The sequence below is a fragment of the Nannobrachium achirus genome, assembly GCF_963921795.1.
Source record: "Nannobrachium achirus genome assembly, chromosome: 21".
Taxonomy (NCBI): Eukaryota; Metazoa; Chordata; class Actinopteri; order Myctophiformes; family Myctophidae; genus Nannobrachium; species Nannobrachium achirus.
The window spans coordinates 52,176,520-52,201,248 of NC_137828.1; the positions used below are offsets into that span (position 1 = coordinate 52,176,520).

A 24,729-nucleotide genomic window follows, 5' to 3' on the forward strand; every position below is an offset into this window, starting at 1 on the left:
GCGATTGTCTGCAAAAATCTCCATAAAACATAGAAAGGTAAACAGGCAAAGAAACCTGTGGGAAAAAATGCATTTGCAGGACATTTTCAGGAAAACAGCAGTAAATACTAAAGAGTTGAAACGACACCTCTGTATTTAGCCACTTGTGCAGGCCCCACCCACTGAAATCAAAATCGCTAAAACAATAGAAAGCAGTACATGAAAACATTTTAACTCACCGGATGCCCACGTGGTGTCAACGCTTCAAACGCTTTGATGTCGCTGGAGGCCCATGGCGCGTTTGACGCGTTTACTGTATTTACAGTAACAATATTAAATCTTACCGTAAGGTCGGGCCGACCCGTGGATATTGCCCAATCACCGCGGGTTGTTTCCATTGGACTCTGAGAGCATCGCGTGGCCGTTTTTCTCCATATAATCCAATGCATTTCCCCATCTTTAAAGCCCTTCATCGCTGATGTATTTTTTATGGCTAAAACTGTGGGCATGGCTGGCAAAATGACCAAAATATGATCGGCAAACAACAGCTATATGCTACACTAGCCCATACAGGGTGATTCACAACAACATCCTGACTACGGTCATGTGACCAAGTGATGTCATCACGCATGCACTGACGCAGCAGGGCCTTGTATTCTACAATGGAGGTGGATTTGGGCACTTAGAGGGGATGACTCTGGCGCCACCTGGGGCATTCAATGTGTTTAAGACTCTTTCTTTTCTTTTCTCTAATTACAATCTGCTACAAAAAAACAATGTTGTCCTTTAAAGCAGGGTACCACAACATGTCTAGTGAGGGGAGATGGTTACACATTCAGGCCCAATCTTATCTTCTGTGACCAGCACAATGCACAAGAACTTATTATAGTGGCTAGCGCTTTGTGATTAAATTGCCTAGATACCACAGTAAAACACACTTTGAGTTTGCAGTGGCAATTGTGAGATGTAAGTGCAAATTACATGAACATAAAAACATGTAAGTAAGTTGATAAGTAGCATTAGGATGTTACCATTGTAAGGGGTGATATTGATATTATTTCCACATGTTAACTAATAATAAACTGTAAATATAGCTGCAAGCAGCGATAAAGTGGCCAAGGCATAAAAAGCAGGAAAGCAAAAAGGCATCAAGGGAAAGCAAAGAAGACATCAAAGAAACACTAGAAGCAGTGTTCTTCCGAACAGGACTCTGGCAGGTCAAGTAGGTTTTTTTTTGCCTAGTGGTGACTCTAATAGGCCAAAGTGAAAAGGGTACCACATGTTCATGGGCGGCAATCGGACGCTTCATGTGTATGTTTTGCAAAAATTGACCCGCTGGTGGCGGGTCAACAGGCCAATGTGAGAAGGGTGGCATCTGTTCCTTGACCTAGTGGGAACTGGGAATGTGCATGCAAAATGGAGGATGCTAAGACACAGGCTATACCATTCTTTTTTAAATGGAAACCAGTGAGATACATGGCTGAAAAATGCAAGAGATCTGTAGAGACGGGTTTGTTATTGAACAACACTGTTTTAACCTTTGAGGGATATGAATAATTGTCCATCACATGGCATGTGTTATGTAACCAAAGCATGACGATACAAGTGCATAAAGTGACAAATGGAACATTTATTTTGCAACTCAATGCTGACTAAGTCGTGTGGGGCATATCTTCAACTACAGTAATATTTGCACATTATTAATCGGAGATTGTATTTCTTCCCTTCAAAAAGCAACCATATGATTTCCTTTAAAAGGTTATACACATCAACATATACAGTCATGTCTCACAATGTACATCAACACTCAAATTAACATAATGGCGATTGTTACGTCCCCGTCTAGGGGAAAAAGGGGATGTAACATGAATTGGGAGTGAAGCCCGTTTTTATTCATAACTTAAGATATTTACATTATTTGAAATTGGAAAATACTACAAAATCATAAAGACACACGGAGCAAATCAGGGAAACAATCAAAACATACTAATACTAACCTTGAGTTTTAAACCACTAACCTAAACACAAAATAAAAGTTACAACAGAACCCTAATGCTTACCTGCTCTACTATAAACTACCAAAATAGGAGAAAATACAAAACGCAGGCTTCCGTGGCCGTGAACATGTTAACTTAAGTTCTCATTAATGTCCTTAAACTGTGTGCAAAACTTTATGGGAGGACAACACTTAAATTATTCAGCCAATTGAGTTGGATCACAAACTGAAGCTCAGTGCAGAGGGAGGTTATTCAGGCAAAGTTTTTCTTCAGGAAGTTTATAAGCCCGTTGGAGGAGGAATCATGGGACGTGACCTCAGAGTCATCTTTGAGCTCAGGTTTGATCTGCTTGGTCAGCTGCTTGCCTAGCTCGACCCTATGGGAAGGGAAGACAACAACTTAGTCAACCAACCCAAAAAACACATTTCAAATGTTGAACAAAAATATTTTTTTAATATAATGCATCAGAGTAGAAGACAGTGTGTGTTAATATCACAGTACCTTGATGAATGAGCTGATAGAAGGCATGCTGTCCATTGGTCCCTGGCTCTCCCCAGACGATCGGTCCAGTGTGGTATGGGACATGGGTTCCACTTTTGCTGATATACTTCCTGTTAGATTCCATGTCACCCTGTGGACCACAAGCAACGATCACAATCAGACGCAATGCAGCTTCTCCATCTCTGCCATCCTGATAGCAACCAGGCTTTCCTGATTTCAACCAGGTCAATGCTGCAGGGGGCCTAACACTTACAGTAAAACTTTGTGTCTTGACTCTGAACTTTAGATACAGATGCTACTTGTGCACTCACACAAAACACACTGTGTACAGTATATTGCATGTATACAGTATGCACACACACACACACACACACACACACACACACACACACACACACACACACACACACACACACACACACACACACACACACACACACACACACACACACACACACACACACACTAATAATTGGTTAGATTAACTGAGATGTCAACTATAAGCCATACTGCCTGTCTGAAAGACTCTGAAGAAGTCTGTTTAGTGGAGTTACCTTAATAAACAAACAAAATGTTTTTTTCCGCAAAGATTATCTAAAAAAAAACTTTTTATAAAAAAGTTGAATTGTTGATCAGGCAGTTGAAAATGAGTTAACCTATATGGAACCCTATATGGAAACTATCCTGGTGAGCGGAGTGATGCACCAAGAAGGTCAGTCGGATCAGCAGACAAAAAGAAAGCCTCAGATCCCTATATATGGAATAACATGATCATCAATATGATGTCATAGTACTGTTGTCATAGACTGGCCTGTACTTACCACCTGTTGTACCAACAGATGTTAGACCCCAGCTCCTGTCTTCCATCTTTCAGTCCCTCTGCCTCTCAATCCTTTTGTTCAGCGTTTCAGTCTCTGTGTGACTGACCTGCTGGAAGTCAGCAGCAAAGCGATGCATATACTGGTCGTAGGGCAGCATGGTGTGGGTCTCGGCCTGGAAGAAGTTGATGTACCAGACTCCCAGCACAGCCAGAAGCACTGGAAGATTCTTTTCCAGAGGCGTGTTAGGGAAATGATTGTCCTGAGGTGGAATTAGGGAAAGAAAAAACATACAACTTATTTTTACAGTGGTGACACAATGGGCAGAAGGTACAGAGTGAGGAGATGACACAGAGCATATCCATGTTCCCAAGGCCCACCCTAACCCTACTCTAACCCGAATAGGACCCTGTTAGGAATGACTTCCCAACAGCAGAAACACTAACCTCCAGCTCTTTCATGGCCTCGTCTGAGGTCATCAGCGCTTCTGTCTGGGCCAGAAAGTTGGCCACCAGGATCTGAACAACCAAAGACAGAGTCAGGACAGACTATTAATTTGAACCATTTAGAAAGAGATGCTTACAGTTTGTTCAGTTGCCCACGGGCACTGGATTACAACAGATGAATAAAGCAGACAGAGGTACAGTACATGTTCTCACATTCAAAATGGTCAGATATCTTTTGCAAATAATGATTAAAAACTATGAGAACCGTTGTTGGGTCACTGGGGGGGTACCTTAATTGTGATGAAGGTTGCCCTGATTGGGTTCTGTGACTGGGCAGGAATGAGGAAGTTGGCAGGAATCATTCTGGTGCCTGGTTGGATAACACATAAATTGAACTGGTCAAAGATAGGAAAAGTGACATTCACAAAGGTCCTCAGGAATTTACAGCAGTGGCCAGCAAGTAAATCTGACCTCAGGCCAGTTCTTTTCTACTGCAGAAACATCATAAACTATCTGCTCAAAGTTCTTCCTCCAGACCAAATATGCCAACAGGGCAAGGGAACAATCTGTTAAAACATCCACTACTTACCAACCAGAACTCCAAGCATAAAGGGACTCAGTTTCTTGAAAATAATTGAGTTGCTTGGTTTGTTCCCTTGGAAGACCTAATGTTGGACAGGGATGAAAAGAACATAACATAATTCAAAATTGGTATTGAACAAAACAGCAGTTTACAGTGAGGTTTAAATAAGCAGACAAGTTAATGTCCATTGGGATATTAACCTCTGTAAAATTTAAGAGTTGAGTCTGGCAAGCTTAAAGGGATATTTCACTTTCAAAACAACTTTTTGTCATTTTATCTGCTTGTATGAGAACACTTGACAGTTTTTTATATGCTTGATTCAGTATTTAGATATTTGATGTAAATGTTATCAGGCCCTCCCTGTCCAGGTCCCCTCCCCATACACACCCATTGTAATTTCAAACTCCATTTTAACCATGATAGATTCATTAAAAACACCCATTATTTTTTCTAGTGACTCATACTACCCTGTTAATACATGAGCAGGCCGTTTTTTCAATACATTTTTATTTTATTTTTAATAAACCATTATTGTATTTAATTTGTTCCATTTCCCCAAATAATTATTAAAAGTGAATGAAAAAAATTATATAAAAAAAGAAACATGGCCTGCTCATGTATTAGGAGGGTAGTATGAGTCACTAGAAAAAAATGGGTGTTTTAATGAACTATCCTGGTTAAAATGGAGTTTACAATGGTGTATGGGGCCCTCCTCCTGGAGGAGGAGGACTGATAACATTTACATCAAATATTTAAATAATGAGTTAATGTGAATTGTGAAGCAAATGGAAATCTATTTGGGCTGTTCACATAAGCCTGATTAGACGATAAAATGACCAAAAGATTTTTTGAAACTGAAATATCCATTTGACCACTATATACACTTTGTTGACCCGAGTCCACTGAGGGTCTATACACGGTTCCCTTTTCCCACTCTACCCCAATTCTCAAAATCAAACATCATCTCAAGATAGCGCACAACTTGATGATGAGCTTATACATATGCTATTGTCCCTGAATGTTTGCCTATTGTTGGCCAGAACTGGGACATTACAGTCTATTATGGTTAAGATCAATAACAGAAATGGACAATCAGCTGACTAACAGATCTATGATCTGTGTGCACCTACTTTGTGAGGTAGCAGGTTCTCCAGGGCCGGTCCTCCCAGGCCGCTGGCCTTCAGCTCTCATCTTAGAAAAATATAGAAAGCCTGTATGTGCAGGTGCACACACACACACACACACACACACACACACACACACACACACACACACACACACACACACACACACACACACACACACACACACACACACACACACACACACACACACACACACACACACACACACACACACACACACACACACACACACACACACACACACACACACACACACACAGAGAGAGAGAACAATAAGCAGGAACCAGCTAATGCTTCTGTATAAACAAAAAGGCCAAAAATGAATACAACTGTGCACACAGTAATAATTACCTGACATGCTTGTGACACTTAATCCATGGATGTCATCAGAGTTAATGACTCAGAAATGGTTACATTCAACAAGCCCTATGCCATCATCCAGTCCTTCAAGTTGGGGGATGTTTAGCTTAATGTTGTGCTAGTTCTAAACAAAACAACACAAATACAGAATGTGCTTTATAAAGGCTGAGGTGTGGTATGTAACACCATTATCATAACACACCAGGATAACTGTGATTTTACCATGATACAGTATGAATGTGCATCAGTCATTAACATCAAAACAGTCATTTCATTGCTACTGGCAACAATGCATGTGTGGAGAGGAGGGAGCAGAGATGGGGGGAGAGACTTATGAGATCTGGCATGTGTTGTTGCATATAGTAACATAAAACAAACTCACCAAGTATGAAGATTAGGGTGCTGTGTGTTGTATTCACTTCAAGTGATACTTACAGCAGAAGACCACCTATGGGGTGAATTACTGTCAGTACCTGCAGGTACATTCACCACATAACAAATGTATAGTAATTATAGATATCAAACTCACCAGACATGAAGGTGTCATTATGCTGCATTCACTTCATGATGAGATAGCAGTGCAGCAGAAGACCACCAGACACAACTTTTCAGCATCTGAAACTTCACTGATGTGACTTTCTTTTACCATAATCACTCCAGGTTTCACAGAATAAAAATGGAGATACAATAAACCTAGAATGAACAATGAACATTGTACATTTTAGATATTACACAGTAGTTACCAAAATAAAAATGTTAAAACAATAGAATAGTTAATACTATCAAAATGATTGTTACCTGAAGTGCTAATAATTCTTAATGCACAAGGACCTTCAGAAGTAGCTTGAGTCGTTGTGACAGTCGCAGCTTTCAGAAGCGCTGTGCCAATACCCCGTCCTACACATTGAGGAACGTTTACTTGCTTCATGTTTCACTGATCCTGAAAAAAAAAGAAAAGAAAAAACAACACAACCACAACATTTGCTTCATTATAATGTGTAATGTTCTGTCCTTTTTTTCTCTCTGTAACAAATCAACTGTCAACAATATCTGTGAACAATAATGCACTAGGCCATACTTGTACAAAGTTATGTGTTCCATGGATGTCAGAGGTAATTACTCAGATGTGGTTGCTTTCAACAAGCCCTATGCCATCATCCAGTTTTTCAAGCTGGGGGACAATACAAATACAGAATGTACTTTATAAAGGCTGAGATGTGGTATGTAATACCATTATCATAACACACTAAGATAGCTGTTTGATTTGACCATACGATTGTTACCTGAAGTGCTAATAATACTTAATGTACAAGAAGTAGCTTGAGTTGTTGTGACAGTCGCAGCTTTCACAAGCACTGTGCCATATGCAATCTTACACATTGAGGAACGTTTACTTGCTCCATGTTTCACTGATCCTAAAAAAAGGGGGGAAAAAAAGAACACAACACAACCACAACATTTGCCTCATTATAGCTTTACCCTATACACCCACAAGTTACCTTTAGGGTGAGTGGCACAGCTTACAACAAACAAATTGGTACTTGTGCAATCTCACCATCATATTATGAAAGTGCTTTAGTTGACAAAATCAATAATTTTACTTTTTATTGTACTTACTTAGTCCTCTTGCACTTCAAGGCGCGTAGAGCCAACCATGGCAACCAGGTCTCTCCATCTGGGTCTGTCGTGGGCAAGGTGTTGAGCTTGTGCCAGTGTCGTATTGCATGCATTAAGGTCCTGGGCTATCACATCCAGCCAGCGGGTGCGGGGAGCGCCTCTTGGTCGTCTCCAGCCAGCTTGCTGGGGATTGAAGGCCAAGATGGTGTGTGTTGGATGTTCCACGGGCAGGCGGATAATGTGGCCATACCAGCGTACTCGCCGCATTGCTGCGAGACAGGATGCAGGGAGCTGTTTGGTTTGCTCTCTTAGGGCCCGGTTTGTTACATGCTGGCTCCACGAGATGCCTTCGATCCTCCTGAGGGCTCTGGAATCAAAGCCATCAAGCCTGGCCGCGAGGGTGTTATTCAGCGGCCAAGTTTCTGCGCCGTACAGGAGGAAAGAGATGACAGAGGCATTGTAGACCCTGAGCTTTGTCTCCCTAGATATGTGCCGGTGTCGCCACAACGGTCTCCATAAGGACTGCATGACAGAGGATGCTAGGGTACGGCGTCGGTCGACCTCTATTTTGAGGTCACTGGTGTTGGACACTGTCGAGCCAAGATATTTGAAGGTTGAGACAAAGTGGACAGGGGTGCTGTCAAAGATAAAGGGTGGTGGGTCAGGTCCATCGCCTACATGCATGAGTTCGGTCTTGGACCAGCTTATCTTTAGGCCGAGCTTTTTGGTCTCCTCATCAAATACACTGAGGGCTTCACAGAGCTGATTGGCTGTCTCAGTGAAGAGGGTGGTGTCATCAGCATATTAGAGGTCCTTCAGGGTGTAGCTTCCAAGTGACACGCCAGGGACCCGCTCACAGACTCTAGATATCAGGTGGTCAATGACGCAGTTAAAGAGTTCTGGGGCAGCGACACAGCCCTGCCTTACCCCACTGTTAAGGCAGGGCTGTTGCTTAAAGAGCGTGGTGATTTTGGTTGGGACTCTGAGGGACTTCATGATGTTCCAGAGGGACCCGTGGTCCACAGTGTCAAAGGCAGCCTTAAGGTCAATGAAGGCGATGAATAGGTGTCGGTCCTTTCTGAACTCCCGGGCCTTTTCTATAAGAAGCCGTAGAGCAGAGATATGGTCAGTAGTGGAGCGGTTGGGCATGAATCCGGCTTGTTGTTGGCAGCGTCTGCTTCTGGTTGCAGGTAGAGCTCGGGTGAATAGGATACGGGTGAAGAGTTTTCCGAGGATGGAGAGGAGTGTGATGCCTCTATGGTTACTGCAGGTCAGCTGATCTCCCTTTCGCTTCCAGAAGAGAAGTATAATGCCCTGCCTCCAGTCATCAGGCAGCGACTCTGTGCCTGCTCCACCAGTAACAAATACATTAAACAGTTCTGGATTCTCTACACGGATTTCTGTAAGTACCAGTTGCGATTTTGTAAAATATATTCTAGTTTTTCAAAAAGGTCAGACTAAGTATTGTGTAATAAGAAGTTAAAATATAACATTTAAAAGTATATACATTCAATTTTATTTTTGTAAATACATTACAGTTTCAGTTGTTTTTTGTATTAAATAAGTCATTTAGTTTAGTTAACCACAATATTTTGAGACAAGAGTATGCTGCATTCGTAATGTATAGCTTTGAGCAAATGTGTCTTACCTGTGCCTGCTCCACTAGTAACAAATACATTAAACGGTTCTGGATTCTCTCCACGGATTTTCTGTAAGCACCAGTTGCGTATTTTGTAAAAGATATTCTAGTTTTTCAAAAAGGTCAGACTAAGTATTGTGTAATAAGAAGTTAAAATATAACATTTAAAAGTATATACATTCAGTTTTATTTTTGTAAATACATTACAGTTTCAGTTGTTTTTTGTATTAAATAAGTCATTTAGTTTAGTTAACCACAATATTTTGAGACAAGAGTCTGCTGCATTCGTAATGTATAGCTTTGAGCAAATGTGTCTTCCCTGTGCCTGCTCCACCAGTAACAAATACATTAAACGGTTCTGGATTCTCTCCACGGATTTTCTGTAAGCACCAGTTGCGTATTTTGTAAAAGATATTCTAGTTTTTCAAAAAGGTCAGACTAAGTATTGTGTAATAAGAAGTTAAAATATAACATTTAAAAGTATATACATTCAGTTTTATTTTTGTAAATACATTACAGTTTCAGTTGTTTTTTGTATTAAATAAGTAATTTAGTTTAGTTAACCACAATATTTTGAGACAAGATTCTGCTGCATTCGTAATGTATAGCTTTGAGGAAATGTGTCTTCCTTGTGCCTGCTCCACCAGTAACAAATACATTAAACGGTTCTGGATTCTCTCCACAGATTTTCTGTAAGCACCAGTTGCGTATTTTGTAAAAGATATTCTAGTTTTTCAAAAAGGTCAGACTAAGTATTGTGTAATAAGAAGTTAAAATATAACATTTAAAAGTATATACATTCAGTTTTATTTTTGTAAATACATTACAGTTTCAGTTGTTTTTTGTATTAAATAAGTCATTTAGTTTAGTTAACCACAATATTTTGAGTCAAGAGTCTGCTGCATTCGTAATGTATAGCTTTGAGCAAATGTGTCTTCCCTGTGCCTGCTCCACCAGTAACAAATACATTAAACGGTTCTGGATTCTCTCCACGGATTTTCTGTAAGCACCAGTTGCGTATTTTGTAAAAGATATTCTAGTTTTTCAAAAAGGTATAACATTTCAATTCCAATGTTATTGTGTTAGTTTTAGTGAACTATAAAAACATATTACAGTAGTCAAACTATGGAAATACGAATGGCTTCGTGAACACTGTAGTAGGCTGGTATTACTTGGACAGATTCGTTTTCAATATCTTTAATGTATACATGGTCAATCAAGGTACCACTCTCTGTTGTTGCACTTTTTACACATTGTCTGTATTCTTGTTGTTCCATTAAATCTACAAGGGTAGATGTTTTAAACAGATCTTCATTGAAATCTCCCATTATTACTTTTCCTCCAGGGTATGAATCCAATTCTTCAACAAGTTTAAGCAAATTTTGGCGAAAGGACTCCATTTTGTATGAATTTGGTCTATACAAAACAGCTACTGCCACATCAACTCGTGGAACATAAAAGATCAAACATTCCAAGTTAGAACTTTGTGGTATGATTGTATGAATTGTCTCATCAAAGCGATGATATATTCCAACTCCACCTCTTGCCTGTTGTTTTAATTGGTCAAACATCGGTTGACTGTTATCATAGCAATTTGATCTTGGATTGTGTTGAAATGTAAAACCTGGTAAATCTAGCATCTGTACTGGGTCATCTGACCTTAACCACGTTTCTGTCAAACAAATGCAATTGGCTTTCATTAGCATATGATGTGCTTGAACATCCAGAAAATGTGCTTTTAAACCCTGGACATTATGCAAAACTATTGTAAACGCACAACTGCTTGTTGGGGTTTGTTGAGGAATAATGAACTCTGGCATGCTTTTAATTGCTTTGTCAACTTTGTCGTTGCAAAATATGGCTGAATCCTTAAAATCTTCAATAATGAGGCCACTAAGAGTTCTTACGCGACTTAATGCAACGTATGCTTGTCCTGCATGATTTACATGTTTCAAAGACACCACAGCATTATCAACTGTTAAACCTTGTACTTTGTGTATTGTGCATCCCCATGCCAATCTCAGAGGAAATTGCCGTCTTACTCCACCACTATTTGACACATGGTCTGCTTGTGGTTCAATTATCGTAGCATTTTGCCGAGTCTTTGATCTCTGAATTTGTCCAACTTTTGGATTATCAAATGCAACATGAATATTAGAGGGAAATGAACTTTCAGGTGAGAGCGTTATGTGGACAACAGTTCCAAAAGCACCATTTACAAGACCATCTGGAACATCAATATTCTTCTTGAGAATAACTCTGGCACCTATGCCAAGATGTATAACTTGTGACAAACAAGAGTTATATACTTTTTTATGATGACCAATTTTCATTGCCATCCTTCCAGTTTTTGGATTCCTTTCAAAATCTTCAGCCACTATGCTTATCGCATCTGGACACATTCTTGCTAATGTTATAAGGTTGTATGTGTCAACTTGGTCATTGGTAGCAAATATGTGGATGGCATCGGATTGTTCACCAGTTTCACATTGTTTTATCAAATGTAGATCTTTGTCATTTAATGGTTCTTTCCTTTTATGTATTCTGAAGCGATTCAGTGTTTGAGCAAAGATTGGATCTTTCTGTCTAACAATCTTAGTCAGCTTTGCAATCGTGAAATTATTCCACAAGTTAATTCCTGTTCCTTCTGCATATAAAGGTGTACCTTTGACAGGAGGCAACTGATAAAAATCACCTACTGCAATTATACTCACTTTTCCAAAGAGAGAATAGTCACCAACCTGTTTTATTTGTCTTAATCTTCCATGTATGTAGGCTAGAAGACGATGGTCAACCATAGATATTTCGTCAATTATTAATATTTGTAAATTAACCAGTTTGGCACGTAGGGAATTTATTTTGTCATCACCAAGTGGTACGTATGGCAATGTGTTATTAATGCCAATGGAAAAGGTGTTGTGTATGGTTGAACTACCAATGTTGTATGCAGCAACACCAGTTGGAGCACATAAAAGAACTGTGATGTCATCAGGATTTACAGAAGTTTGAGACAAGAGTCTGCTGCATTCGTAATGTATAGCTTTGAGCAAATGTGTCTTCCCTGTGCCTGCTCCACCAGTAACAAATACATTAAACGGTTCTGGATTCTCTCCACGGATTTTCTGTAAGCACCAGTTGCGTATTTTGTAAAAGATATTTGACTGTTCCTCATTTAAAGATCTCATTAGATTTAGTGCTTCTTCTCTACACAGTTGAGCATTATGAGTTTCAATGGTGCAAACTTTTTGTGCATTTGTAATCAAATCAGGTATATTTTCATCATTGTTATCATCATCATCATCAACTTCATCTTTCCTTGAACTGAGACATTCTAGCCTTTCCTTTTCAGATTCAGGACATATTTGAGCCCAAGCATCTTCCAAATCACCAACTTGGTTCAAAAGTTCTTCTGCTTCATCAAGTTTGTCTGTTTCTTTCTCAAAAAAGGACCTGTTTGTCTCAACAATGGATTTCACTGTCTGTACAGCATTGTCAGCATTTCTCACTGAACCAAGATTGTAAAAGTCTTCAAATGACTCAAAAGATGGAGGTTTTAACTGAGAATCTTGACGATATGGCAAGAAAAGCTGCAAAATAGATTTATAGTATTTTTCTGGATCTTTTGTTGGTGTGAATCTCGGATACCTCACCACTGCGACATCTGTTCGTGTGCGTCTTTTCACATATCCCAAATTGTTGTCTAGTTGAATTGTTTCACCTTTAGATGTGGAAGCCTCTGATTTGGACAGCACTCTGTATTCTGAAACAAATGTAGCAAGGCATAAATATTCAAAGTCTTGAGTTTGTGGTCGGCTTTTATATCGGTCTGTCTGACTAATCATCCATATGCTTGAGTCATCATCTGTCTCCTGAGAAACTTTGTTCTGCAATTCCTTCAAAGGTTTTGTCATTCTAACCGTATCTCCAACAGGAATAAATTGAACTTTGCGAGAACATTCCTTCAAATGCATATTTGTTACTCTGTAAACAGCCTCTTGGGCACTAACTTCTCTATTGTGAAGATAAACAGCCCCTAGTTTTTGAAGCGCTTCTTTAGCGTCAAGATTTCCATCTAGACTTTCTTTCTGTGCTCGATCAAGCAACATTCCCATGTTACGTTCAGCTTTTGATATGTAGGTGATTATGTACACAACAACAGAGTATGCATCTGTAATAAATTGAATATCCATATTAGCATTCCAACTCGCTAACAAATCCCCGTTGTATTGATTTATCCAGGTATCGTTTGGTGAACGTTTCAAAACCACACTCGTTTTGTTAGCGACTCTGTTGTATGCCAATTCAAATATTTCCTGATCAATACCCATGTCATCAAATAAGTCTTTTGTTGAATCATAACTCATGTCAGGATTTGATAATGCCGTTTTCACTTTTTCAAGAATTTCTATGGCCTGATCTCTTTTTAAGCAAAACTTATCATCTTCATGATTGGCTGAATTATGCAACTCATCGGCACCGTCAACATCCATGTTTTCTTCTTGTGATGCACCTTTTGTATCATCTGTCTTTTCAGACTCCTTTTTCTTTGGTCGGCTAATGAATGTTTGACAAGAAATAGGTCTAGGAAAATTAAATCGACATGTGGTTTTGTTTTTTCTGCACGTCTTTGAATGTCTAGTGCTATGCTTTTGAACACTATTCACAATCTCATACAGTTTTACATCATCTTTGTCTGGCATCTGACAAGTTACATATGTGTCCACAAATTCAATAACGTCTTCATCTGAATCTTTATCTATTTGCGGAGCATCTTTAATCCAGAGCAAACCATGGACATGTGGGCTCCCTCTTTGCTGAAATTCGACACGGTAAAAATAGTCATTTACAAGTCCAACAGGTGCTGCTTTAGATATTAGAAGATCTCTTTTATACTCATGCCATCGATGGTCAAACATCCTTGCTGCCGTAACTGGGTTCTGTTTTAGTATGCGACATTTCTCAAACCAATCAAGTCTTTCCACATCAACCTTTTTTCTTTCTTGAAGTACAAGTGTTGCCATCATTTCTGGCCATCTCATATCTGCAGAACTAAATGAGAAAAACCAGGTAGGAAGACCAAGCTGTCTTAACATTGCAAAAAGATCTTTTTGTACGGACTGCCAAAATGCCGGACTTCCACGAATATTCCGGAGATATTTGTACCCTTCATCGTAATGTAAGATTTTCCTCAATGATTCAGCATCTGTTAACATATCAGCTGTTATACGCTTGGGAACCTTTTTGTCAACTCCCTTTCTCATAGCAATAGATACACTATTCACAACTTGTTGAAGTTCAGATATATATTGAGCATAAAATATATAATCTATATTGTTTGCAAACCTTCCATCAGCGTTTAAAAGTCTGCTATTTAGGTACTTTGCAAGTGTTATTTTTGTCGGTCTGTCATCATGAAAAGTAGGACCACCTTTTGGAAACAAAACTGGAAAACATTTAGCTTCATTTGTTTTATCCTTCAGTAGACCAACAGGATTGTTTCCTTCTGCAGGAGCCACTGATATTATACTGTCAAAATGCTGATCTAAAACATCTTGTGCCAAGTCAACAGGCTGAAGACAAGTATCAAAACATGCTACATTCTGTTGTTCCGTATAGGTTAATTCTTCATCGTTTTCTGTTTCATCTCCATTTCCTGCGTCATCTGCATTCTCATTTCCTGCATCATTTGCATTTTCAATTGTTTGTTCTTCCTCAACAACTTCATCAATATCATTAGTTTGACTTAAAGGATTTATCCAGTCTCTATTCATATCTGTGTCAGCATAGAAGCGATTACGTTTATTCAGGTAATGCAAGGCATTTTCTACATGATCTGTATGGACATATGCATAATCATAGTGTCCTTTATATGTAATTTTACGTTTCAATTTCATTCTTATCATCATGTCATCACTAGCATTTCTCGGTAGAACATTTGTCACATGGCTTAAGTTGGAAGGCACGCAAACTACTGGTCCATGGCATCCATTTTGACCTCCTTTGGGCAATGCAACAACTTTCATGAACGGAATGTGTTTAGCTATCAAATGTTCTTCCAAAACATTGAGACATTTTAGTTCTGGTGGTATTGGTTCAAGATGTAGATTGTTTAACACACTTTGTTCAGGCATTTTGCCAGATAATAGTTTTCGATCGCATGTCTTACAAATCCATAGTTTAGCAGCTATTCCTTGTGACATTGCGCAATTAAGTGAACAGTTACTGTCACATGTATGCAAATATGTCTCTGTAATGCATTTGTCTGCTAATAATCCAATATTTTTGTTTTTCTTCACATAGGAAGATTTCTTACATTGAATGACCTGCTTTCTGAAAAGTTTTCGATGGCAGACACAGCAAACAAATTCAGGGCCTGTACGGACATTTTTTTGGAAAGTTTCAATGGCAACATTAATGTCAACCTGCTTCGTCTTATTTTCTTTATATTTCTTGCGCAACTTCATATTTTTATCTGCTCGGTACTCTGTGTCAGTAGACAATTTTAACTTTTTGTATTCGCAAACTTTGGCTCGGAACTCTGCGTCAGTAGCATATTTGAAATTACTGGATTCAATTTTGTTTGTAGAATAGACTTCATCATTGTGGTATCGGAAATGATCATCGCCAATCTTTTTATGTCTAAACACTTGATCTGTTATATATCTGTCTCTTTCTTTCTCAGTTTTTGACTTCTTGACTCTATCCATCTTGAAACTTGTATCATGTGACCTTTTTCTTAGTTCCATAGTGCTTTTTTGTCCTGCTCCATTGTTACACATGCCTGCACAACAAAATGGATCATCCTTTTTCTTAACACATGTTACAACGTCATAATGATTTCCATTAGTGTTGTTTAAATATACTGCTTGACATCTCTGTACATCTGTAGATGCACGACAACTGGAGAAAATATTCCATATGCCATTATTAAGTGTCATAATAGTTGTTTGCAACAAGTCAGCAGCTGCAAAGATTTCAAGCTCAGTAGCCCATGTTCCTGAATAATAAATTCTGGATTTAGTCAAGTATTGCTGCATAGATTCATAATCTGCTCTCAAATACTGTTGAAATGCTGATGTGTTCTGATTAAGGTGTTTAAATATAGCACGACGGATTTTTAAATGGTTATTTTCATTACCACAGATTGCAAAAGCCAATGCTCTGAAGAAGCAGTTGCCATCACCTTTGATTTGTTTATTCTCGCAAGGATCACCCATTGGTGTGAAGTCTTTGTTTTGTTCAACAGTTTTGACACTTTCATTACGGACATTTAATTGAGAACACAATATATCTTGATCCACAGATCTAAGTGGCTTGAAAGACAATTTAGGTGTTACAACATCGGTAATGATGACATCTTGTATTTCACAAGTGTCAGAGGTTTTGCCAGAGGTTTTGTCAATGTTTTTGTCAAAGTTTTCAGTTGCATTTGTGGTTTTGTCAGAGTTTTCAGTGGTATTTGCCAGGAATTCCCTCTCTCCAAAGGTGAATCCAAGAGGGACTTCCCACTCCTCTCCACGAGGAAAGTTTTCAGTTGTATTTGTGGTTTTGTCAGAGTTTTCAGTGGTATTTTCCAGCTCCTCTGCAGAAGCATTGACTCCAGTCACATCAAATTGCTCATCAAAAGCATTCAAAGATTGTGCAAGATTACAGAGGTATCTGTACAATTCTTCAATTCCAGCATGAAATACCAAAACACTTTTTCCTTTTCCATCAACAAGCCCTTTACAATTACGAGCATGGGAATCAATTACAGCATACCAGCCATTCTGTCTGACAACGGCACAGGTACTTTCGTTCAAAGTGAACAAACATGCATCAAAGTCTACAAAAACTCTTTGTATTGCTTCATCCAATGGTAACACAATGTCCTGCAATCCTTCGTCATATTTTGAAATGCAAACTTTACCACAAAAGGTCTTACCATACGTTATCGATATGGACTTATCACATAGTACATGTCTGCTGGGCAATTCATTAACTTCAACTAATCCACTTGTATGTGCAATTTTACATGTTCGATTCAAAGAAGCATATAATGCATTACCATGGTGTAGGATCTCATCAAGGTCCTTTGGTCCCCAGGTAAAGACATTTCTAATTCCACTCATGATTATTGCAGTCAGACTTATTGGGACACATTGCTTTCCAGCATATGGGTGAAATTGTACATGACCTTGATGGAATGAACCACAAACGAAGGATACTTGGGGGCAATCCGTAGTAGTGTTTTTTAACAAGGTGGAATCATAAGACTTATGGTCAGTGATACAGCCAGAGAGTTTGTCAGAGTTAGTGAGTGTGTCAACATCATGTACTCTGCTAGATGGGTCAATTATCAAAGAAGGGTTTGGGACATGAACTGTCATACGTGTACTTTTCAACACATCACTGTAGAGTGATCGACTTCGACTAGTATATGCACTTGTACTCGTAGATGGCTTATGTTCACAGTATCTTTGCTCCGTTTCATTTATTACAGTTACTTTGACTCCAGTCACATCAAATTGCTCACCAAATGCATGCACAGACTGTGCAAGATTACAGATGTTTCTGTACAATTCTGCAATGCCAGCATGATATACCAAAACACTGTTTCCATTTCCATCAACAAGCCCTTCAGAATTACGTGCATGGGAATCAATTACAGCAAACCAGCCATTCTTTCTGACAACTGCAAAGGTATTTCCTTTCAAGGTGAACAAACATGCATCAAAGTCCACAAAAACCCTTTGTATTGCTTCATCCAGTGGCAAGACCATGTCCTGCAATCCTTCATCATATTCGGAAACACCAACTTCACCACAAAAGGTTTTACCATATGTTATTGATACGGACACATTATGCAGTAGATGTCTCTTTGGCAATTCATTAACTTCAACAAATCCACTTCTATGTGCAATTTTACCTGCTCGACTCAAAGAAGCATACAAATCATTTCCATGCTGTAAGATCTCATCAAGATCCTTTGGTCCCCAGGTAAATATATTTCTGACTTCACTCGTGATTATTGCAGTCAGACTGTTTGTGACACATTGCTTTCCAGCATATATATGAAATTGTTCATGACCTTGATGGAATGAACCATGAACAAAGGATACTTGGGGGTGATCAATGATACTGCTTTCTATCAAAGTTGAATCCAAAGACTCATGTTCAGGAGTATAGCCAGAGTTTTTGCTCTTGTCAGAGGTTATGCCAGAGTTTTCTGTAGTATTTGTAGTTTTGTCAGAGTTTTCAGTAGTTTTTGGGAATTCCCTCTCTCCAAAGGAGAATCCAAGAGGGAATTCCTGCTCCTCTCCGGGAGGGAATTCTAGCTTCTCAGCAGAAGCTCTACTTACCATTTCATCCTCCTCAGAGGTTTGAGGCGGAAGAGGAATAGGGCAGCTGACCTTATTTCTCTTCATGGATTCCTGCTGTTGTCTGCCCTTCTTGCGAGGCATCTGAAAAACATGCATTGACAGTTCAATGAAAGTTTGTACATTTGTATTATACAAGTATACTAAAAGAACAGTTTGAATAGGCAAGTTAGTGATACTGAATACATGAGTTTGTAACAATATTATAAACAACTTTAATAGACCTCATTGTTTTTATTAATGTTCTTAAAAAGGACGAAAAAATTACATTTCAAGTTAATTGATTCTATATATAGATATTGTATACAAATTAGGGGTGTGAAAGAATATTCTTTATTCGAATATTCGTTCGAATGTTAACAATAAAATAAATTCGAAAGTAAAAAAATTGAGCTTCGAATTAATTTATATTTAATTAAAACAAATCTACCGCACTTCTCGCGAGGTGGAATGTTCAACCTTTTTAATTGCAATGACCTCCAGTTTGACTCTGAAGATTCTGGTTGTACTGCTCAACCCTCAATGAGTAACAGTACAAGATTGTGGTTTAACTTAACTACAGTAGTAGACTTTACTTGTATTATGCATTGCACTGCAATTTAGAGACGACACGTTGTGAGCTTGTAGATCTGATCATTTTAGGGCTTGTCTGCATGCGGATACTGGTTCCTATCACTGTGCTGTGGACCCATAAGACATCTACATACATCATAACTTGACACCGTGGCACAAAGGACATCACATCTCACAGGCACAGGTCTGTGCAGATTCTTCCGAGGTGATTTTGGAGGACTTGCCTGCATATGGAAACAAAATAACTTTTTCAGGCATGACAATGGAAACCCTGTGTGTTGCTTCGCGCATAATTGTGACATTTTGTATGTGTCTAAATTAAATAACACTTGAAAAACAGAGACACTTTGCTTTGAATTTACCTTGCTGCCCTTTGGACGAGCTGGGCACTCCACAGGGCTGTTCAGGTTGGATGGCTGGAATGCTTCCATAGCATCCAAGACTTTAGGGCTAAACCACACAGGATTTCGAGGGATTGAACTCTCTGGTGAGCCGTCCTTTTGTAGAAACAAAGAACAAAAAAGAAAGAAAGAAAAAAGAAAGAAAGGGATTATGATTATTAAATGAGCGATAAGTATAAATCCACATGATCCGTTTCTCATTTCTCATGCCGTCTGTCTTTTACTCAAACTCTAGACTGGTTATTATCTCATAGACTATTGTATGTAGTTATATCATCAGTCTGCCACTGCCATGCTATAAAAAACCCACAGACACACAGACTTCATGTGTGTCTCTGTTCACTTCATGTCAGACTGTAAAGTAGCTATGTATTTGTTACTGTCATTAAAAGTGTCATTACCCGCTTCCAGTTTTTTTCGATTGCTAAAACAAATTTTTCAAAACTGTATGTTTTTTTTCTTCAAAACTGCACAAACAAAACTCCAAACATTACAAACAAATTGCTAAACCCTGGCATCCCTTTGCAAAACAACTCTTTGCCATCAAATCTGTTAACATGTTCACAAAATGGAACTTGTGTTTTCATTTGGTAAACACAGCCATATTTTCACATGACACACACATACCATTCATTGAATAAACACAACTAAGCTTTTGGCTGAACACTACCAAGCATGTACAGAACACTGAAGAGCAAAACTGAAAACACAATTGTCGAAATGGAACACCATAAGAATGACCATGGCTCTGGAGAATATAATAAGATATTTCTCCTTTTGTAAAATGACTCAGTGTAGGCCTACCTTTTTCATAGTCAAACATAAAACAGCACACAAATATGCAGCCAAAACAAGTTTTGATTTACAGTAAATTAGGCACCATGCCTCTGGTCAGAGATGCATGGGCACAAAAAACAAAAAAAATATATATATATTTTGAAAGAAATTGGTCAGTACTTGGTCTAATACTGACCAGGATACTGTCACCAAGATACTATCCATATATTTTGAAAGAAATTGGTCAGTACTTGGTCTAATACTGACCAGGATACTGTCACCAAGATACTATCCTGGTGTTTGTACCTGTATTTCACTTTCTTTTTTGGTATTTTGTGCCCATCTCTGCCTCCGGTTCCTGTCTCAATGTTCAGTTGTGCAACAACTGAACACTCAGAGTGTCAAGAAGGAAAGTCAGAGTTTAAAATGCTAAGGAAATCTAAAGTAGTAACAAATTGAGTCAAAAAACTAACTGCACACTGATTTGGTTACATCACGGAGAGGAGACACCAGGATGTTGGCTACAACTGTACGTGTGACACAGCATGCTGTCTATTAACGATACTTTCCTACACCAAGACTTCTCCCCACTCATTTACACAAAATTGTCAGAAAATAGCAGATCTACAAGCTAAATGGACTGTATCTTTGTGGAATAGAGCACCTGTTTGATTTACTAGTCAAAGCTATCTGGGCAGTTGATTGAGAACAATGTTTGCTACTCCTAAATAACACCAAATCAGTAGAGCACAAACTGGCCCTAACAGTAAGTATGAAGACGGTTTTAACCTTTTGCTGTTGCTGCTGCTGCTGTAAGACCCAAGCAGACTGCGCAGGACGTACAGGATGTTGCCTCGTCTGAAATGAGAAATGCAGATTGATGAGTGAAATGTGAATACTAAGGATATGTGATATCAACCTTTGACCATTAACCCATAGATCCATCTGTTACTGTCCAATACAAATATTAACCAATACTGATATATCGTTGTTGTGGGGTGGAATTGTGGGGTGGAATCCTTGTATGTCCACAACTGTTTGTTTTGTATTTATCATTTTTTAAATGATTTAAACTACTAAAAAAATTCAGCTCAAGTAAAAATGCAATTTGATTTTTCCAGAAAGCCCAACTGCCATGCAGACATTTGTTTTTATACTAATATCAGCCAATAATATCAGACATCCCTACTTAATAACATAACAGAGTATCCCTTTTTACAAAGCAGTGACAGCATTCAACACTTACCTTCACAGCAGGTGAGCGTGGTACGCGCACTTCCCGACTCACAATCACTCTCGGAGACACTGTACGTATTGGTGTTGGTGGAATGAGTGCTGGCTTGGAATGCAACTTCTTGGGAGACACCTACACATACAAAGAGAAACATTTTTACAGACTACAAAATAGGAACCATGTCATTGTACCTTGTATTTATGTAGTTGTAAGATGTGTGGACAAACCTGTGCTGTCTGTGCTGTGCGCTGCAATTCGTTTTCAACTGCCATGACAATTGCAAGTGAGAAAATGGACTGGCCAACAGAATCACTAAGATGAACCTAAGAGAGACAAAAACAAATGTTTAGAATCCAATAGACATTGTAATATGTCATTAATTCATATGTTATGTTGTGTTCATATCATGTACAAATAATGCATAATCTTCATGTGGTTTTTCGAAACAAAGATTACACTTACGTTGTCGCGACACCAGAGTTCAGACTGTGTCAGTGGGAACAGAGCTGTGATACCAGTGTATGTCACACCTTAAATATAAATACCGGTAGATCATAGGTGAGATAAGCAACCATCATGTCACATTCACAAACAATATTATTCAAAAATTAACCTACAAAAACAAATATGTTGCTATATACTGTACATGTAGTGTAATACACTAAAACGTGTACCTAGCCTGAAATGGTTAAAAAGGCCCGCAACAACTTGAACCCTTGCATCCCTATTTCTAGGGAATATTTGTCACAAATATGCTGTGTACAAGCGCACAATGACTGACATTGTTACATCAACCTAACCACACATTATCTGTTGTGTATGCATTTCCATTACTCACCACAGAAATTAGCTGCACTTTTAAAAGCGTCGCGAAGAGCGTTCTGCTGTCCAATGTCAACATTCAGGCGCGGCGGAAAGTCAAGGACAAAAATCTATAAAAAAACACAAGTGTTGAGTGTCAAAAACAACATCTTCTCAAACTTTGAGAAGCATTAAAAGAAGCACGATAGAAAAAGGTATTGGAAGAAACAACTTACATGTTTCCAGCGCAACAAGGCTGTTTGCAGCAGCCTGCGGAAGTCATCTCCTGCTTGACTCACACTGTGACCACTAATGTTGTTACTCGTAGCTAAAATGCAGACCATGTCTGCCACATGTGGCACGTCAGCGTGTTTCACTTCAAGTTCCAAGTCTGCTGCTTTGGCACCGGGGTATGACATGAAACCAAAGCTGATGTCAGAGTTGGGCATGTTGACATATCCATCAACAATGGAGCGTAAATGAGAGTCCCCAATTACGACTGCAAACTGTTTCAAGGGAAGAAAAAAACAGAAACAAATCAATGCTTTTTTGCTTAACAATCACATTTACTCCTCAACAATTAATACACAAGTAAATGAAGGTACCTTCTTCTTTGACAAGTCCGCTGGGAAGACACACTTGCACTGCTTTTCTGTCAGCTGTGAAGTTGGCCACTTCCTGACAGAGTGACGTGTGCCTGTGCCACCAGCTGGTAGCTAAAAACACACAGACAGATGAAAGATGTGTTCACAGTACATTTTTGCCATTTTGCCAGACATGTTAATCCGAAGTGATTTACAATAAACAGCTAATACATCAATAAAATAAGCAAGATAATGTCACTACATGAAAAATCAATATAGATGACGGAAGGGGAATGTTATGTTATGAAGTGTTATGATTTTAGCAGAAGTCTGAAGAGGTGAAACTTCAGTATACAGCAAAAGCTAGGGGATGAGTCTGTAACTCTAAATGCCACTGCCAGTTGACTCCACAGTTTGCAAGCAGCAGGGAGAACAGTCTAGCCATGATTGAATTTCTGTCCTGGGGGTTTTTAACTAAAGTTCTGTCACCATCCCTGTGTTGCCTGATTGCACTGAACATGTAGCGTTGTAAGGCTTGATCAAGTTTTGCTGAATAAAAGTTTGACACAGGTGTACTTTGCCTTCATATTGCTCAACCAGGCAAGTGCTCTTTTAAGAGAGAACCAAACGAGCTCAAAACACAACACCAGATATCTGTGAAAACACATGAACACAGCCAGAGTGCTTTGTCCTCTGTTCTGTGTAATGTAAAAAAGAAGCACTGTGTAACATACAGTATGATGTGGTGTTTTGACTGCCACAATAATTAAAATTCTGAAATAGCATACCTGTTCAGCCATTGTATTCTGGCTGCTGGCTCCAGGACACTTGCCAAGGCGAGCCACCTGTTTGATTGAGGAATTTATTATAAGTTTGCATAAGAAACTTTTCCACTGCAAAAGTTATCCTGTAAGTTAATCCATTTCACAACAGAATATTTGCATGACATTAGTCACTGCAGTATACCTTGCGCGCTGGTGAGGAGGAAGGTGTAGATGTTTTTTGTTTCACATCAACCTGGACCAATGGTTGCACAAGGTTTTCCATCTAAAAGACAAAACACACAAAGAAAAAGAAAAACATGACGAAATTAACTGACAAAATGACAATATAGAGAACTGACATAAGATGAACACTTTATTAATACAAACACTTCAACATTCAGCTGCATACATTTATTTTACCTCGCCAGGCAGTGCTACTGAGCCGTTTCCTGCAGCTACATCTGCAACCCCTGTTGCATGGCGCTGCACAGCTGCTCTGGACAGCTTATTTCGTTTGGGCATCCTTCTGGTAGTACCCGTTTACTTACAAAGACAGAACTCTTTCTTTGTCTCTACAATGTCAAAGGTGTCATAACACTTTTATTACCTCATTGCATGAAATCTTCGTCAACAAAACATCAACATGGTAATGTGTAAAATCACTCCAAGCCAAAGTTTGCACAGCTGCCTTTTGTTTTGCAAATTAGGCTATTTGCTGACAAAACGCAGTAAAACAATGCTCAATAACTATGAATTATGAAAAAACCCTAGTTTGACCGCTCACATGCAACTTAAAGCATATGTATTTTTTTGTATTATTTTCCTGTAAAGTAAAGTCAATGAGACCCCAACTTTGATTGGGAGTTAGGTTTGAAAAAGTTCAGATGTGATAGTAGACACCTTTATGAATACATTTTGTGAAGAAAGCTATTGGTAAGCATTTAGTTCCGTGAATGGTCAAAGACTCTGCTAACCTTCCTAACTCATTCCTGTCTCTCGCGTTACTTTTGTTCTCCAATGCAAATGGGACGCAGAAGTAACAGCAAAAGACAGGATTTCAACGGGAGTTCAAAGTTCACTTTTTTCACAACAATAATGGCTGCCTCCTGATCACATTAATGCTCAGTTGTGTTATGAAGAGTTTTCGGGGT

General features: G+C 38.9%; 1 protein-coding gene across 1 annotated transcript; it reads right to left on the reverse strand.

Annotated features, from left to right (window-relative positions):
• Positions 1–2,281: 2,281 nt before the first annotated feature.
• LOC308306592 (glucose-6-phosphate isomerase-like) lies at positions 2,282–3,812 on the reverse strand. Its single transcript, XM_080751631.1, has 4 exons — positions 3,742–3,812; positions 3,299–3,557; positions 2,478–2,607; positions 2,282–2,352 (listed from the first exon to the last, which is right to left on the reverse strand). The coding sequence occupies exons 1-2, from the start codon at positions 3,772–3,774 to the stop codon at positions 3,348–3,350; spliced, it is 243 nt and encodes an 80-aa protein (XP_080607757.1). The 5' UTR covers positions 3,775–3,812; the 3' UTR covers positions 2,282–2,352; positions 2,478–2,607; positions 3,299–3,347.
• Positions 3,813–24,729: the final 20,917 nt, after the last annotated feature.

Excerpts from the sequence above, each read along its gene's own strand:
- LOC308306592 (XM_080751631.1), bottom strand. The coding sequence starts at position 3,774 with ATGACCTCAGACGAGGCCATGAAAGAGCTGGAG. Across the intron at positions 3,558-3,741 it reads AGGCCATGAAAGAGCTGGAG|GACAATCATTTCCCTAACAC; the intron begins GTTAGTGTTTCT and ends ATTCCACCTCAG.